We start from the raw sequence: 14437 nt of genomic DNA on the forward strand, positions 1-14437 counted from the left end.
TTGTAATAATATAGAACTATTTTGAAGTGTGAAGTCACATTTTCCCACCCGGTCCACAAGTCACGTTGCTCAAACATAACGGTAGGTGTCATAATGTCAGCAAACGTCAACGTCACTTGACTCGGGTGTTATGACAAGCTGACAGCACTATGATCAAAGTTCTTGCCAGTATACAGCTTTATAAATGTTTCTGCAGGCTTGTCAGGACTTACATGGGTGTGTTAAGTAAGGAATATGGAACACGATGGCACGTGATCTAAGAAAAAAAATCCTCAACTGGTAATTGTTATGAAACCTGACATGAAGCGAGATGGAGGTTGATTCTTTTCCAATGAGAGCATGCTCTGAAGTGTTGTATTCTGTTTATACCACATGGATTTGCCATCAGTGAAACAGCTCACTTTATTGAAAAAAAGGTTTTACCCTTTTTATATTTAAAGTTAACTAGCTGTGCTAAAGTTAACACACATTCATAAGTGTGTTTGAAGCGCTGTTGAATTTGGTAATAAACTAAAATTTTTACGTGATTCAATTGCACACTCATAAATGCATATAAAAAATATACAGCGTTATTAGTTCAATTTTGGGATGAACTAATGTTTTTTATTTTTATTTAAAGTTAATGTTAGGTACTGTGGCCGCACATCTCCAGAGTCAAGAGGTTGATTCTTGCCTTTGAGTCTGTTTTGTGCAAATTGCATGATCTTCCTGTTGGGTTTCCTCTGGGTTCTATGGTTTCCTCCCACAGTCCGAAGATATGCAGAGTAGGCTAATCAGTTTTTCAAAATTGCCAATAATAATAGGGTGTGTGTGTGTATATGTGCCATGTGATGGATTGGCACCCCATCCAGAGTGTAACCCACACGGAGAGACACCAGGATAAGCAGTATGCAGAATAATTGAGAGAGGGTGAGAGTATTAATGTTAGGAAGACTAATCTTCTTAAACTCTCTTGAAGTTAATATAAAAGGAAAAAAACACTAAATGTTAAATGAATTCCACCACACCGCAGCTGCAGCGTCTGTCATGATCACCATCATGCCGCTGTAATCTAACATCTGACAGTGTGTGTGTTTGAGGACACAGCAGGCTTGCAGGTTTCCTTAATTGATTATTTTACATACGTTGCTCTCTAGCAACCAAGCAGCACCTACTACACCATGCCACAGCAGATGGGGAGGAATGTTTGCCAACACACACAGAAACACACACTTTCCTAAGCGTGAACAATTGCAAAAGAACATCGCACTGTATTACATCTACACAAACACACAGCTATTCACACACAAACACACCCTGACTTGCTGAAAAGCTTTATTGCATCACATCATTTCCAAATCAATAAACACTCCAATGCAGGTTTTTCCCATCTTACTCTCTCTCTCTATCACTCTCACACACACACACACACACCCCTAGCCAGCAGATGAGATGGCTTAGCACTATTACAACTTTGCTTGAATGCATTACACAGAAATCAAATAACACTGCAAATAAAAACTAAAACTAACTTTATGAAGGAATTAAAGTATATTAATGTCTCTATTCAAACCCACACAAAATCCATCACAGGGCACACACACATATACACACATTCACACACAACACCAATTTGGGAATGCCAATTAGCCTAACCTGTATATCTTTAAACTGTGGGAGGAAACCGGAGTACCCGGAGGAAACCCACCAAGCACAGGGGGGACATGCAATTACGCACACAGAGCTGGGAATCGAACCCGGACCTTGGAGGTGCAAGGCGCCAGTGCGAACCACTACACCACTGTGCCGCCTGTTTCTCAAATTTTTTAAAAATTGTCCTTTTTTCCATTATTGTTTTGGCTGGGGTTAAAAAAAAAAAGCCAATTAGATTTCCCCCAATGTGACATCATAAAAGAGGATACCCCTACCAACCCAGTACTGCTGTACTATTATTCCATCTAAAGCACAACACAACTGGGGGTATCTCTGAGATGTGTATTACCTTGTTAATAAAGAAGTAAAATATGGGACCTTTAAACCTGAAGTTTTAAGGCAAAAATGCTTGCCTTAAAAAAGTTTGTGAGATCAGCTACAGCAACAACCTGACTGAAGAATCTATAAAGCATTAAAAAATGGCATTCAGCTGAACTTGCACTTTCAAATGGTGTATTGTCAGTGGATAAATGATGCTAAACCACGGTCTAGCATGAAAAAGCATGAAAAATATTCAGATCTTATGGAAAATCTAACCGAAGGCAAAATCCCTTACAAATCCCTTGATGCTCACAAAATCAAGGACATCAAGATGCCTTGCCAGATGCCTTAAACTCAACAGTCAGCTGAATAACGTTCCCAAGCTAAACATGTCCATTATTGACAACTCTAAAATAAGAACATGACCTTGTTATCAAGCTTTAGATAGCTAGTTTGATAATGCATATTTGAGCGATGTGGGTTTGTTAAAGCACTTTATCCTCAGTGACCCAGCTGAGATGAAAGGGGTACAGCTATTCCTCCTAATTGCCCATAACAGCATCTTCTGTTGGCATGGGAAGGCATTTCAGCTTCCGCCGCACTTAACAGCTTAACATGATATTTTAGAAAACAATGTCTGACTTTGAATCACTATAGTTCCCCGCTTTGTTTTGCGAAGTCAGAGTGACATGCAGCACTCAGGGGACTATAGAGCATTCTCTATTCTTGAAAAACATGGAGGGACTGCTATCGTGCAGCTATGTTTCCTCACATAGCTTCAGAAAAAGGAGAAAAATTTTCTTTGTATAATGCTTACTATATCTGCAGCATTTATACTGAGAATGACGACAGTTTGAAGTTGTCACTACTTTTTCAAAAAAGTGGCAAAAAAAGTAACGGCATACTTCTGTCATACTTTCTCTCCAGATTTGGTGACTCATGACACCTGTTTACCAACTTTTTTCCAAAAAAGTTAACAGTGGCATTCAGATGCTGTGAGCTTGTTCCCGATCCTATAGCAATCCGTAGGCGCGAGTCTAGAGAGCATATTGGCTGTGCTCTCTTTGGGGTGGGGTGAGGTGGTGTGTACTTACACCCACGCATTCATCATATCGACACTACTTAATCATGAGCGCCTGTGAGCTCACACAAAGCGGCTTCACACGCCCCTAACTCTGTGTCCTTAGAGACAGGTGGGAACTGGACATGACTAAATTAGGTAAAAATTAGGAAGAAAATCTAGCGACTATTTCAACACAGTTAAGCTATTTTCTCCGGAGGAGTGTTGCCAGGCTCGCCCGTGAGGGTGCAGTCTTACTTGCCGAATATAAGACTGCCTTTCTTGGCTTATGTCCCGGTCAGTGAGCTGGAGAGAGAAGCAGTGCACTGCTGAGCTGCCACGGGCATGCCAGAGTTCCCCATGATCAATCATAAATCTCTGTTGGCTTAGTGAGTGCCTTTTCTCTTTTAGATTCATTTTTTATTTCGAAAGGTTTTACTTATTTTTACATATTTTTTTATTTGCATGAATCACTATCTTAATTATGAAATTAAATTATCATCTAAATTATTAGCTAACTCCCACGGAAATCCTGAATCATGGAAATAGTAACATCCAATGACGCCATCTTTGTGCGTTTTGCACTGTAAACATACTAAAACTGCTTACAATGATAAAATCATATACACAAATATATTTACAAATTATATTTTATACAACTTGGAATAATTATATAATATGTAAGTATATTTTAAAAAACCGCAGCACTGCGAGTGTGTGCGCGTGTGTGTGCCCTGTGATGGATTGGCACCCTGTCCAAGGTGTACCCTGCCTCGTGCCCCAAGTCTCCTGGGATAGGCTCCAGGCCCCCGCGACCCTGAATACAGGATAAAGCGGTATAGAAGATGAGTGAGTGAGTGAGTGAGCAGCACTGGGAGGTTTAACTGTATGCTACACTTCAATTTCGCAGGTGTTTTACGAGTCGTTAATTAAACTGGTGGTGGGTGAAATTAGGTCAGTGTGGTCCGTCGCACCGGAAAGAGGGGAGAGCAGTTGCCTACCGAAACCCTGGTACAAAACCAGTCAATAAAGGCACTTACTGTACAGCAAAGAAAATTCATTCATACATTTATCAATATTGTCATTTTAACTCTGATCGAGGACACTCTTTGGTGTGGAAAAAGAGATTTTACACCATACACAGAGCACTAGCATTCCATATAACACTATTGTAAAATGGAAAAAATGGAAATGTAAAGTAAATCCATCAACACTGCCCAACACCTCAATGCTTTATTCTCCTTTGATTACATAGCACAAGTAAGAATTTAAAACTATTTTCACCCATTAATTACACTAACAGTTGCTTACTGTCGGTTCCCAGTTCAACACTAAATCTGCCAGTTGCGGAATGATATGTGTTGCCAAAGCAAAATAATTGGTTAAATAAAAAAACTAATTATAATCTGTTAATAAATGTTATTTGTAGAGCTATTCTATCAAAGCAATATCACACTCGACATCGTGCAGTTGTATAGAATATCAGCACTGCTGTGATATCTTTAGCAATTTCCATGTCGATATTTATGATGTTTTGATATACAAATTTGTCACCGTAGTGGTAAAGATACATCATACAGGTGGGGGACAACTGCAGATCTGGTCACACCTTTTCCAATCAGAATATTTTGACATGCCTGTTGACTACACTGCCATCATAGTTTAAATGCATATTGCATTTTGTGGGCACACCTGAGGATGTGCAAAAGCTATGCACTAAACAGCAAAGCAGCCATCATCATGAGTACATGTATGCATAATTAAAAGCAAGTACTTTGCTACATCATTACTGCTGGATTAAAGGTTTGTACACTGAAGCGTTAAAAATACTCAACATCAATTGTTTGTTTCAAGAATGCCAAATGTCATTAGGCTCCGCCCCCTGGCTTCAGAAGCTTTATAGGTAAAAATGAGCAGACGTCAGCACCAGCTTTTATAACTCGTCCTTCCTACGTGTGTTGTGACATCAAATGGCAAACTTGCCCTTGAAGTCATTCAAGAACATACTCCGTATTTTGTCTCATACTGACGGTTCACATTCCCGCAAGAAAAATAAACATTGACTTGTACATTTATCATCAAAGGTTCTGTTTTTATAGTTTACTTTCCTCATGCTGTATCATGCTTTTGTTTCTGTTTCTTCCGCGCACTCTACACATCTGTGCAGTACACAGTAAATTATTGCGTTGATTGGCTCTGTTGAGTGGCACGTATAGCCACGCCCACCTCAAAGGAATAAGCGCTGGTATATTACTGGCATTTATCAAAAAAGCATCAGCGTCCGGATGGAACAATCACTCAGTCGCGATAATGGTGATGCCTGCTATAGATACTACAGAGCAGAGCATCCGCGTCTTTAAAGAAAAGCATTTAAAACAAGGCTGAATGTTTAAGTTAATAAGTAAAAATAATTATTTATTTAAATGTATAATAATAAATGTTACATTTTTATTAAGTTCATTTTTAATTAAAATAATTATAAAATTTCTATTAAAGTTATTTGGGTATTTGTTATACTCCAAAAAAAATTATTAATTACTTAATCAAATAAATAAAACCGTGTTTTAGAAATAAAAACTCTATGTGTTTGTCTTCATGTGTAAATGTGAAGCCACCAGCAGTGGATCATTAATATTTATGTACACAGCACAGTAGTGTAATGTCTATGCATCACTGAGTGTTAGATGTGTGTGTGTGTGTGTGTGTGTGTGTGTGTGCATGCGTAAAGGATGAGTGTTTTTGTGTTTAGACATGCACTCACAGTCTTGAGAAGATCGATGTTTGAAAGTGAAGCGCAGATGACTCCTGTTAACATCCTCAATAGGGATCGCCACCTAGGAGAGAAAAAATAATATTAACAAAATAAAGAAATCCCTTAAAGGCCTCACACCCACATACACAGGTCTGACACACTAATAAGAAAAGATAAAAAAAGGGTTGTTTCTTTTGTAAAGAATAAAAGAAGTCACGGCGGGATGTGCTGATGCAGGAAAAGATTTCTGGGTGTTTTTTGTCCTGTCATGAAAAACTTTCCAGTAGGCTTTCTCTATAAATATTTAATAAGCATCGTCTCCATAGCGATAATTACATGTTTTCCTTTGTTAAATAATATTCTGTAATCTGTTTATATTATTGGAAATTTTATTCCTCTTTCTTTTTATTAAAAACACGCAACATGCAAAACTTCTTTTTGATGACATCTGAAATATTTATCTGAGGAATTTGTCACACAATTATAGAGAAGCAGATGACAAGATGAAATTCCAGCAGCAGCGAAGAAACAGAAAGTGCTGCCACGGCGGCTGCTGATTCACTGCTTCCTTAAATGGGGTTCCATTTATTTCCTTGACTTGGCACTTCCTGACAAAATAAATGCTCTGTCTTTATGCATACTGGATGCACAGCCCATGATCCTGTAGAAGATGAAACACTTTGGATCCGTTTGTATTTTTCAGTTTGTGTTCAAATCTGTGTAGAAGAACCTGAAACTGGAAGCTTTCTCACCTTGATGGTCTCGAACCAGCGCGGCTGTTTGACCTGATAGTAAATGACCGACTTGTACTCTGTAATCCCCTCGTCTCCGGCACCAGGGAAGATCACGTTCTGCCGAAGAGACACAACAAGGTTTTAAAGTTACATCAGTTTATTTCACTATTTAGGTAAATGAAGTGATGTAGCAGAGGCTGAGAAACTGCCACCAGGTGTGTTTGCAGAAACACTAACATGCCAATGATATTCATAATAATATCCTAATCAGTATAATACTGACAATGAATGATCATTTCAATTAGAATGAGTGGGGTGGTGTAAACCATTTATAATCTGTTCAGTAGGTAATCTCTTGTTGGAATAAATATATTATTGACTGGCTCACCATTTGAAATGTATTAAATTGACATAGTGTAACAAAATTGAAAAACTACCAAAAAAAATTTACACACAAAATATATGCCGTATATCATATATATATCAGTACATAAAATATAGTAATAAATGGTCGTAATACAAATGGAATTGATCCCTAGGTATCATGAAATCATATCGGGGAGGGGGCATTCACAATTCTAGAAGTCGAGATTTATCATAAAAAATAAACATTAGATACTACTTCTGCTTTTATATTTCCAGCTGATTAAATAATTTACCGCGGACAAATCTAATTTTATCATGTCTAAGAAGTTATATTCTGATTAAACGGTTTGAGCGACCAATTAAATATATTAATAAAACAGTTCGAATATTTAATTAAATAATAGTTAAAATATTAAATATTTCATTTAAAAATGTGTCAGTAAAAAAATATATAATTTTTGAGTTAGTAACTTTAGGGATGTGAGCAGGGAAGGAAAGTGCTAAAACTGATGGCTAAATTCCCCCCCCCACACACACACCCACACACACCAAGTCAGTTAGCCTTATCAATCATCACTTAGAGCTCCTAATGCCTTGAGACAGGCACTAATTAAGAGCTCTAACTGACCGGCCGTCTATCAGAGACAGTAGGGGGTCAGAACCAGACGAACAGAGGACAGACAGATGGGTAACAAGGTAAAGGAGGAGATAGAAGCACAGGCAAACATGGAGAGAGAGAGAGAGAGAGAGAGAGAGAGAGAGAGAGAGACTGACAGGTGGTGACAGGTGTGGGAATTAATTTCACTCTTTTAACATAATTAGAATATGTGTAATGTCTTGGAATTCTTAGACAAGATGGAGATTATTTACAGATGCTGGGCTTACGTGTGAGCATTTGCTGATTTGTTCACAAAGTCTGTAACTGAGATTTGGCAAAGCATGTGTCCATATTTTTTCATGCCAATAATGCAACCTTTGAATCTTAAATCTTAGAGAGAGAGAGAGAGAGAGAAAGAGAGAGAGAAAGCGAGAGAGAGAAAAGAGCGAGAGAATGTTGGACAGACGGAGGGCAGATGGTTTAGCGGAGTCTTCTGCTCAACATCTTTAAAGGGCAGGTGGGCAACAGCAGACTGCTCTGGCAACTGAGACTGTGTGAGTGTGTGCATGTGTGTGTGTGTGTGTGCGCGTGCATGCATGCGTGCGTACAATTAACAGAGAGTACCAAGTCTCATTATATACCTCCAGCCTCTTGCCATCCTCATCATACACAGACATGGTGACTTCCACATTCTTGGGTGTAGTTTTACTGCCTTTGTCGAAGTCCCCATGAGTCAGCGTCACATAAATGTCATTACGAACGTCACCTGAAAAACATGACAATAGCTTACTTCTTCAAAAACGCAGCACACAGAACATGGGCTGTGTTTAAAAAAAAATGTTATGGAGGAAAAAAAATAAATTTCTTAGAATTCTACAGCACATACCTTTTATAAACCTTTATAGTTTTCATCCTATTTGCTAAATTGAGCGTTATAATATATTTTACATAATTAAAAGCCTCAGTGTGCAGAAACAGACAATATAAAAACACAAAAGCAATGAAAGGGAACAAAACAGCGCAGGGATCTGCAGGGTGATAAATGGATTTAATTTGCACCTGGCATGATGATCTCAGGGAAGCCCATTTTGCGGGCGACGGCAGTGGAGCGGTCCACCAGGTGGGGGAAATCCTTCCGGATCTGATGGATATCGCCAGGCAACAGCTTCAGAGTGACCCACAGCCCTAAACAAAACAGAGACCAGGGGGAAATTACACAATCTCAGACTTTCTATAACTAACACAAACGTACACGCACCCAAGCGGCGTATCGAAACTCCGCATGATGCAATATGCAATAAAACATTCATATATTATTCTCACAGCTCTCTGTAATGTGACCATTAATACTGCAGCACTGCATTATATTCATTTTATTCACCAAAGAGTCTGTGCGCTAAAGACGTCTGTTGTCACCTGCAGAGTTACAACGTGAATTCCCAGAACATGCTTATTGCTGGAGGTTTATAATGAAACACGCTGCATAATTTAAAAGAAAAAGCGGCAGCGTTTCATTTTATAGTATAATACATATTTAATTTCTGCTATACGTTCGGGTTATTGGACTTGAGTAAAAGGATCAAGGTTATGTAATTCTACAGCCACAATTTACACACACAGATCCTGTACTTACAAATAATATTGGACAAGACAAAATACTAGTATTACAAAAGGCCCAGATATATTATAATATTTCTTTATTATAATAAATATTTTGTATGACCTTTAGATGATACAGGTTCTCTCAAGAACTTTTTTTAGTAATGTCGAAAGGATTAGTTGCACACATAGAATGCATTTTTACTTTAATCCACTGACACAGGGACGTACTGTAGCTCCACGATTCCGGGTTCGAGCTTGAGCTTGGAAATATGGCTTCAACTCCGACCACCCAAAGGTTTGCCAGGTGCCGCCCATTATATTAGAAATGCGAGCAGGAACTTTTAGTCCATCAATCTATCTATCAATTTGTATTCTTTGTCAGTAGTGAAGAGTGATTTCCTTAAATAACTTTGTTAATGCAACAAAGTTTTTTAATGCTGTTCTCGAAAATGTCTCTATAATGATTAAGTACACACCCTGGCCACTTTGTTAAGCACACCTTGCTAGTACTGGCTTGATGGAGGCATCCCAGATGTTCTGAAAACTGCTGCCAGATTGTAAGAGAGTAAAAAGCCCATAAGAGGGAAGGTGTGTAACGTCCAAAATGTTGGGGGTCTTGTGTATATAGACCTTCCCGAAGGCGGTGGAAAGGGTTGAAAGAAATACCCGGATGATCCAAATGGTCCTCAAAACCTCAGATGATGTGGAGAGTTGAAAAAAGACCCCTTCGTCAAGTACACAACCATGAACCTGCAGCTTTGGGTTCTCTCCACAGTCGGGCTGGTGAGTGATCCAGTCCAGGCTTCATGAAGTCAACAATTAACTCGGCATTAAGTAGTAAAACATTGTCCCTAGTCTGTTGTACAAGCTACAAGTCTGATCTTGAAATGTTAAAATTATATACAGTGGAACCTCGAACTGCGAGCAAAGATTTTTAATAAATTTTGACTTGGAAAACGAACAAGACTTGGTTTACAAGTACCAAGTATCATGTGTCACGCATGCGCTTCTTGTTTTGACGCCGAGCGTCACGTGATCACAACTGAACCTCTCTCGTGCGCTGCGAAATTGTAGGTAATCGTCTCCCCTGCTGGGTCTTAGTGCGCATCTCTTACTGGTATAATCAACATCCATGCACACGTAAATTGTTTACTACAACACTGTGACCACATGTGTGCGCGTAAAACATATTTTATTTTGTGTTTGTAAGCGTGTGTGTACAGCACGCGCGTACCGTTTCTTATAATATGTACTGTTTCTTAAGCGCGCGTATAAAGCAAAAGCAAGTATCATTAACCCCCCCTCGGCTTCCCACACACATACAGACGCACACTCTCTGCTTTACACAGAAACTCTGCAACGATTCTTTTTAAAGGTAATGTGTGCAGGTTCATTTGTTTGTTTCACTTTACAACAGTGATTCATTTATGCGCTTACGCGATTTTTCTTTTCGTTAATGTGTGCGTATGTGCGCGCACACACAAGCACGCAGGCACACACACACACACAGCACCTGCGCGCATAAACGGAAACACTTATCTGTCTGGATTAATTTTTACTTTTTTTTAAAGGTAATTTGTTTTATTTTTACTTATATTTTGTATTAATTAATTTTTTTTTTTTTTGGGGGGGGGGGCTGTGGAACGAATAATTTAAGTTTTCATTATTTCTTAAAATTAAATTTGGAATACGAGCCCGCTTCCAGAACAAATTATGCTCGTAATCCAAGGTTCCACTGTACTATAAATATTAGAGATGCGAGCAGAAACTTTTAGCCCACTTTGGGATTCTAAATATAAAGTTGCAAATAGATGCACATTCTCAATTAAACATTTAATTTTTTTTTTTTTTTCAATTGAACATTTACCACGTACTGTATCTCTGTGTTATATTTCCACCAACTACTGAAACAAAAGAGCTGCAGCACATTGCTGACAAACATTCGCAGTGCTTCCTAATATTACTTAAAAAATAAACGAAACAAGATCTGTAACTCACTCCCGGGGATTGTGTTGGTTTTTTGCAATCACCCCATGTGGGCTATTAAATGTGCCCGACAGACAGGTGTTTCCACACTGCATCACTGCGCTGAGACTCTTTATTTAAAATGTTTCTTTCATTGGTCCTCTAATTAATTACATCTCTGCGCACTTTTTTCCTCTCGCGCTTCCACACAACCACCTCCTTCATCCAAGCTGCACTATTTCACAACACCAGCATTAGCAACCGTTTAGAAAACAATTAAGCAGCACAGCTTGGATTCGTTGCCAATAAAACCATCCAAGACCCTGAAATGCATTGTTCATTGTGCATGTTTTTTTTTTTTTTTTTTTAAATCTAATATCCCATAACGAGCTAAATGAAATGAACCGGCACTCTTTAAGTAAGAGAAGCGTAGAGGTAATTATTTCTTCAATTTGCTTTTAAAAGAATTATACAAGATGTGTCTCAAATGCAATTTTTGATAACCGTTTCCAGCTGATTTCTACCGTCACTCATTACCAGATATTAAAATGTTCCACGGTTAAGCTATTAACAATTACGAACCAGCGAGCAGAAAAGTATCTTAATGCGTAAGCGCGTTTGAATCAGGGTGCATCTGTCCATCTCTCTTCCTCCGTGCCGTCTCCTCTGTGAGCAGAGGGAGATGAGGGCAGCATTTAGTGCTCCAGAGAGCCATGTGACATGACACCAGCAGACAGTTTGTGCGTCATAACAAATCCAGCTGGCGGTGAAACTGCCGCTCTCCAGCTGGCATAAACACGGCACGGGGAGCAGTGAAGTAACGAGAGGTCAGATCGCGCTAAAGACACACACACACACGCACACATGTCTGAGTCGCATTTTAATTAGGGATTCTAACACTGGTACTCATTATGTAGCCGTCTAATCAAACAGTTAAACGCTGTTCAAGCTATTGTAATTCGCTTTAGCTTGGCAGAACACAAAGTAAAATAAAACTTCTAGTTGATCTTATATTGAACTGTTGATTTATGTCGCTTGTCTGTCTCATGTGGCTACCTATTGATCAGGTGTCTTTAAAAAAAAAAAAACACACATCTATGGACCTCAGCAGTACCTGAGGCTAGGCCTAATCTTACTTAAAATGAACAGAATAGTCTTATTTGTATGGGATTAGTTTGTTGTCTATCCTGTGATAAAACTCAGAACGGTAAAACACAACACAAGCATGTAGCAGCTTACTTTTCTCTGATTGTGAACATTACACACAGTGACAGCGATTCATAAACACAACGTGTACATATAAAACATTTATACCTTTAAGGACTTTTGGAAAAAATAATAATGGATAATTTAATTAGCTTCAAAGGTGGTACGGCGGCACAGTGGCATAGTAGTTAGGACCACCGTGTCGCGGGTTCAGTTCCCGCCTCGTGTCCTAAAACTTAAGCTTTTTTCCTTTTTGACTACAAATATAGATGTGTACAATTGATGCAATCCATTTGATACATATGACTCTTCCAAAACATTATTCACTTTTAATCAATAGAATATATTATTTACTCTTAAGGCATTTCTACACTTGGTCTAAATTTGCAATCCACAACCAGGAACCAGGACTAGTGTAGGGGCGAGATGCGAAATTTGAAGTTTAGTTTAACATAATTGTACTCAAATACTTCATTGTTATACTGTCAAATCCTGTATTTTAATACTGAATTATAATCAAGTATTTAGATAAAGTGCTAAGTTTGATATTAAAATTATGTTTTTACAATAGATAATAATCAAATACTGAATTACAGCACTAACTTACAGTGAACTAACGGATGAAAAATCTAATTCTAAATAATAGTACTAAATCAGCCAAATACTTGACTTTAACACTGAATAAAGATTAAATACTGAAGTATAGAGCTAAATTTTAGTCAAATACTGAATTTTAATTACATACTGAATTATAAATTGTTTTTTTACTGGATTAGAATAAAATACTAAATAATAAGTATTGATTTGTAGTATTAAAATCTAACCACTTACTCAAATGGAATAGTAAATCGTGTCGGAATTATTCTAATCAATTACTGTATCATTATATTGCATGTTTTTATTAAACACTGAATTATAGCAGTAAATTCCTTTTAAAACATGAATTGATTGTATAATCCTACATGTCACTTTTATGCATTGCAGGGTTGCCTAATGGTCTACACTTTTATTATCTGTTCACCCTCTGCTTCCAAAACTGCAACCGCTCTCGTATAAGATGATTTTTAGCCATGAAGGCCTGCACCAGATGTGCTGTAAACATAATGCTAAACTTTAGACACTTATTACTTGTTTAAATTAGCCCAGAGAGCAAATATTAAACAGCAGGGAGAAAATAAATTGCAAGAAGGAGAATAAAAAAATACTATACCGGCATCTCTAGAGTCAGAGGAGTGTTTTGACTCGTCAGCATTTCAGGAAAGACAATAAAAGAAGTGGCTTCTCAGACTTTCTTAAAGTATTTGTATGCAGATAATCATGTTTGAAACCCCGGTTGGTGTATGGGAATGAGAGTGTATGGGGCAGGGGTTGGACTACTGATCAGAAGGTCCCAGGTTCAAACCCCAGCTGTCTTTGTTGGGCCCTTGAGCAAGACCTCAACCCTTAACTGCTCAGAAGTATAATGGGATAAAATGTCGCTCTGAATAAGGGTGTCCGCCAAATGTCGTAAATGTAATGCGAGTTGATAAGGAAGTGTGTGTGTGTGTGTGTGTGTGTGTGTGTGTGTGTGTGTGTGTGTGTGTGTGTGTACGCGCGCGCGCTGCAGGTGCGTCTTACCTTGGCCCTTATGATTGACCTCTTTGGCGCTGATGACTTTGTTGATGACGCTCTGGAGAAAGTCGTTCTCTCCTGCCACCCTGGGTGAAAAACGGGAGATGTTCAGCTGCCTGTGGCGGATGGCGTCATCCAGCGCAAGCCTGGAGTTCACACACGATGACGGGCAACACACCACAGGGAGGGAGGGGGGTGGGGGAGACGGGGAGGGGGAAAGAAAAAGCAAGCAATAAAGAAAGACAAACGAAAAACAAAAGAACGAACAAAAAAGTGGAAGATGAAGATGAAGAGCAGAGTGTGAAGAAGGGCAGGAGGATGATAAAGGGAATGGGGGAGGAAGGGGAGAGAACAGAGGGAAAAGACCAAAACAGTGATGCAAATACCATGACAGAAGACAAAAGCCATTTTGTTAGCAAACAGTGATTAAGGGTGGGTAATAAAAAGACAGAGAGAGAAAGAGAGAGTGCAATTTATGAGCCGCTACACTCCACTCCGCTCCGCTCCACTCTCAGTCCTGACAAGACACAAGCCTAAAGAGACGCATCCTAATGCTGGACAAGAAGCTGCCCTGAGGGTGTGTGACAGAA

At 38.8% G+C, this 14437-nt stretch overlaps 1 protein-coding gene across 2 annotated transcripts in view; it reads right to left on the reverse strand.

The window, feature by feature from the left end:
* dock1 (dedicator of cytokinesis 1) overlaps positions 1-14437 on the reverse strand; it is a 272932-nt gene that overhangs the window by 200692 nt on the left and 57803 nt on the right. Inside the window, exons 12-16 of one of the 2 annotated variants that reach the window (XM_053511045.1) lie at positions 13854-13933; positions 8523-8648; positions 8105-8229; positions 6518-6616; positions 5775-5847 (exon numbers count right to left, since the gene is read on the reverse strand). In XM_053511045.1, coding sequence (XP_053367020.1) covers positions 5775-5847; positions 6518-6616; positions 8105-8229; positions 8523-8648; positions 13854-13933 — 503 coding nt within the window. Of the gene's footprint in view, positions 1-5774; positions 5848-6517; positions 6617-8104; positions 8230-8522; positions 8649-13853; positions 13994-14437 lie in introns of both variants that reach the window. The other variant, XM_053511044.1, reaches the window with a different exon arrangement.

Source organism: Clarias gariepinus, chromosome 14, assembly GCF_024256425.1.
Source record: "Clarias gariepinus isolate MV-2021 ecotype Netherlands chromosome 14, CGAR_prim_01v2, whole genome shotgun sequence".
Taxonomy (NCBI): domain Eukaryota; kingdom Metazoa; phylum Chordata; class Actinopteri; order Siluriformes; family Clariidae; genus Clarias; species Clarias gariepinus.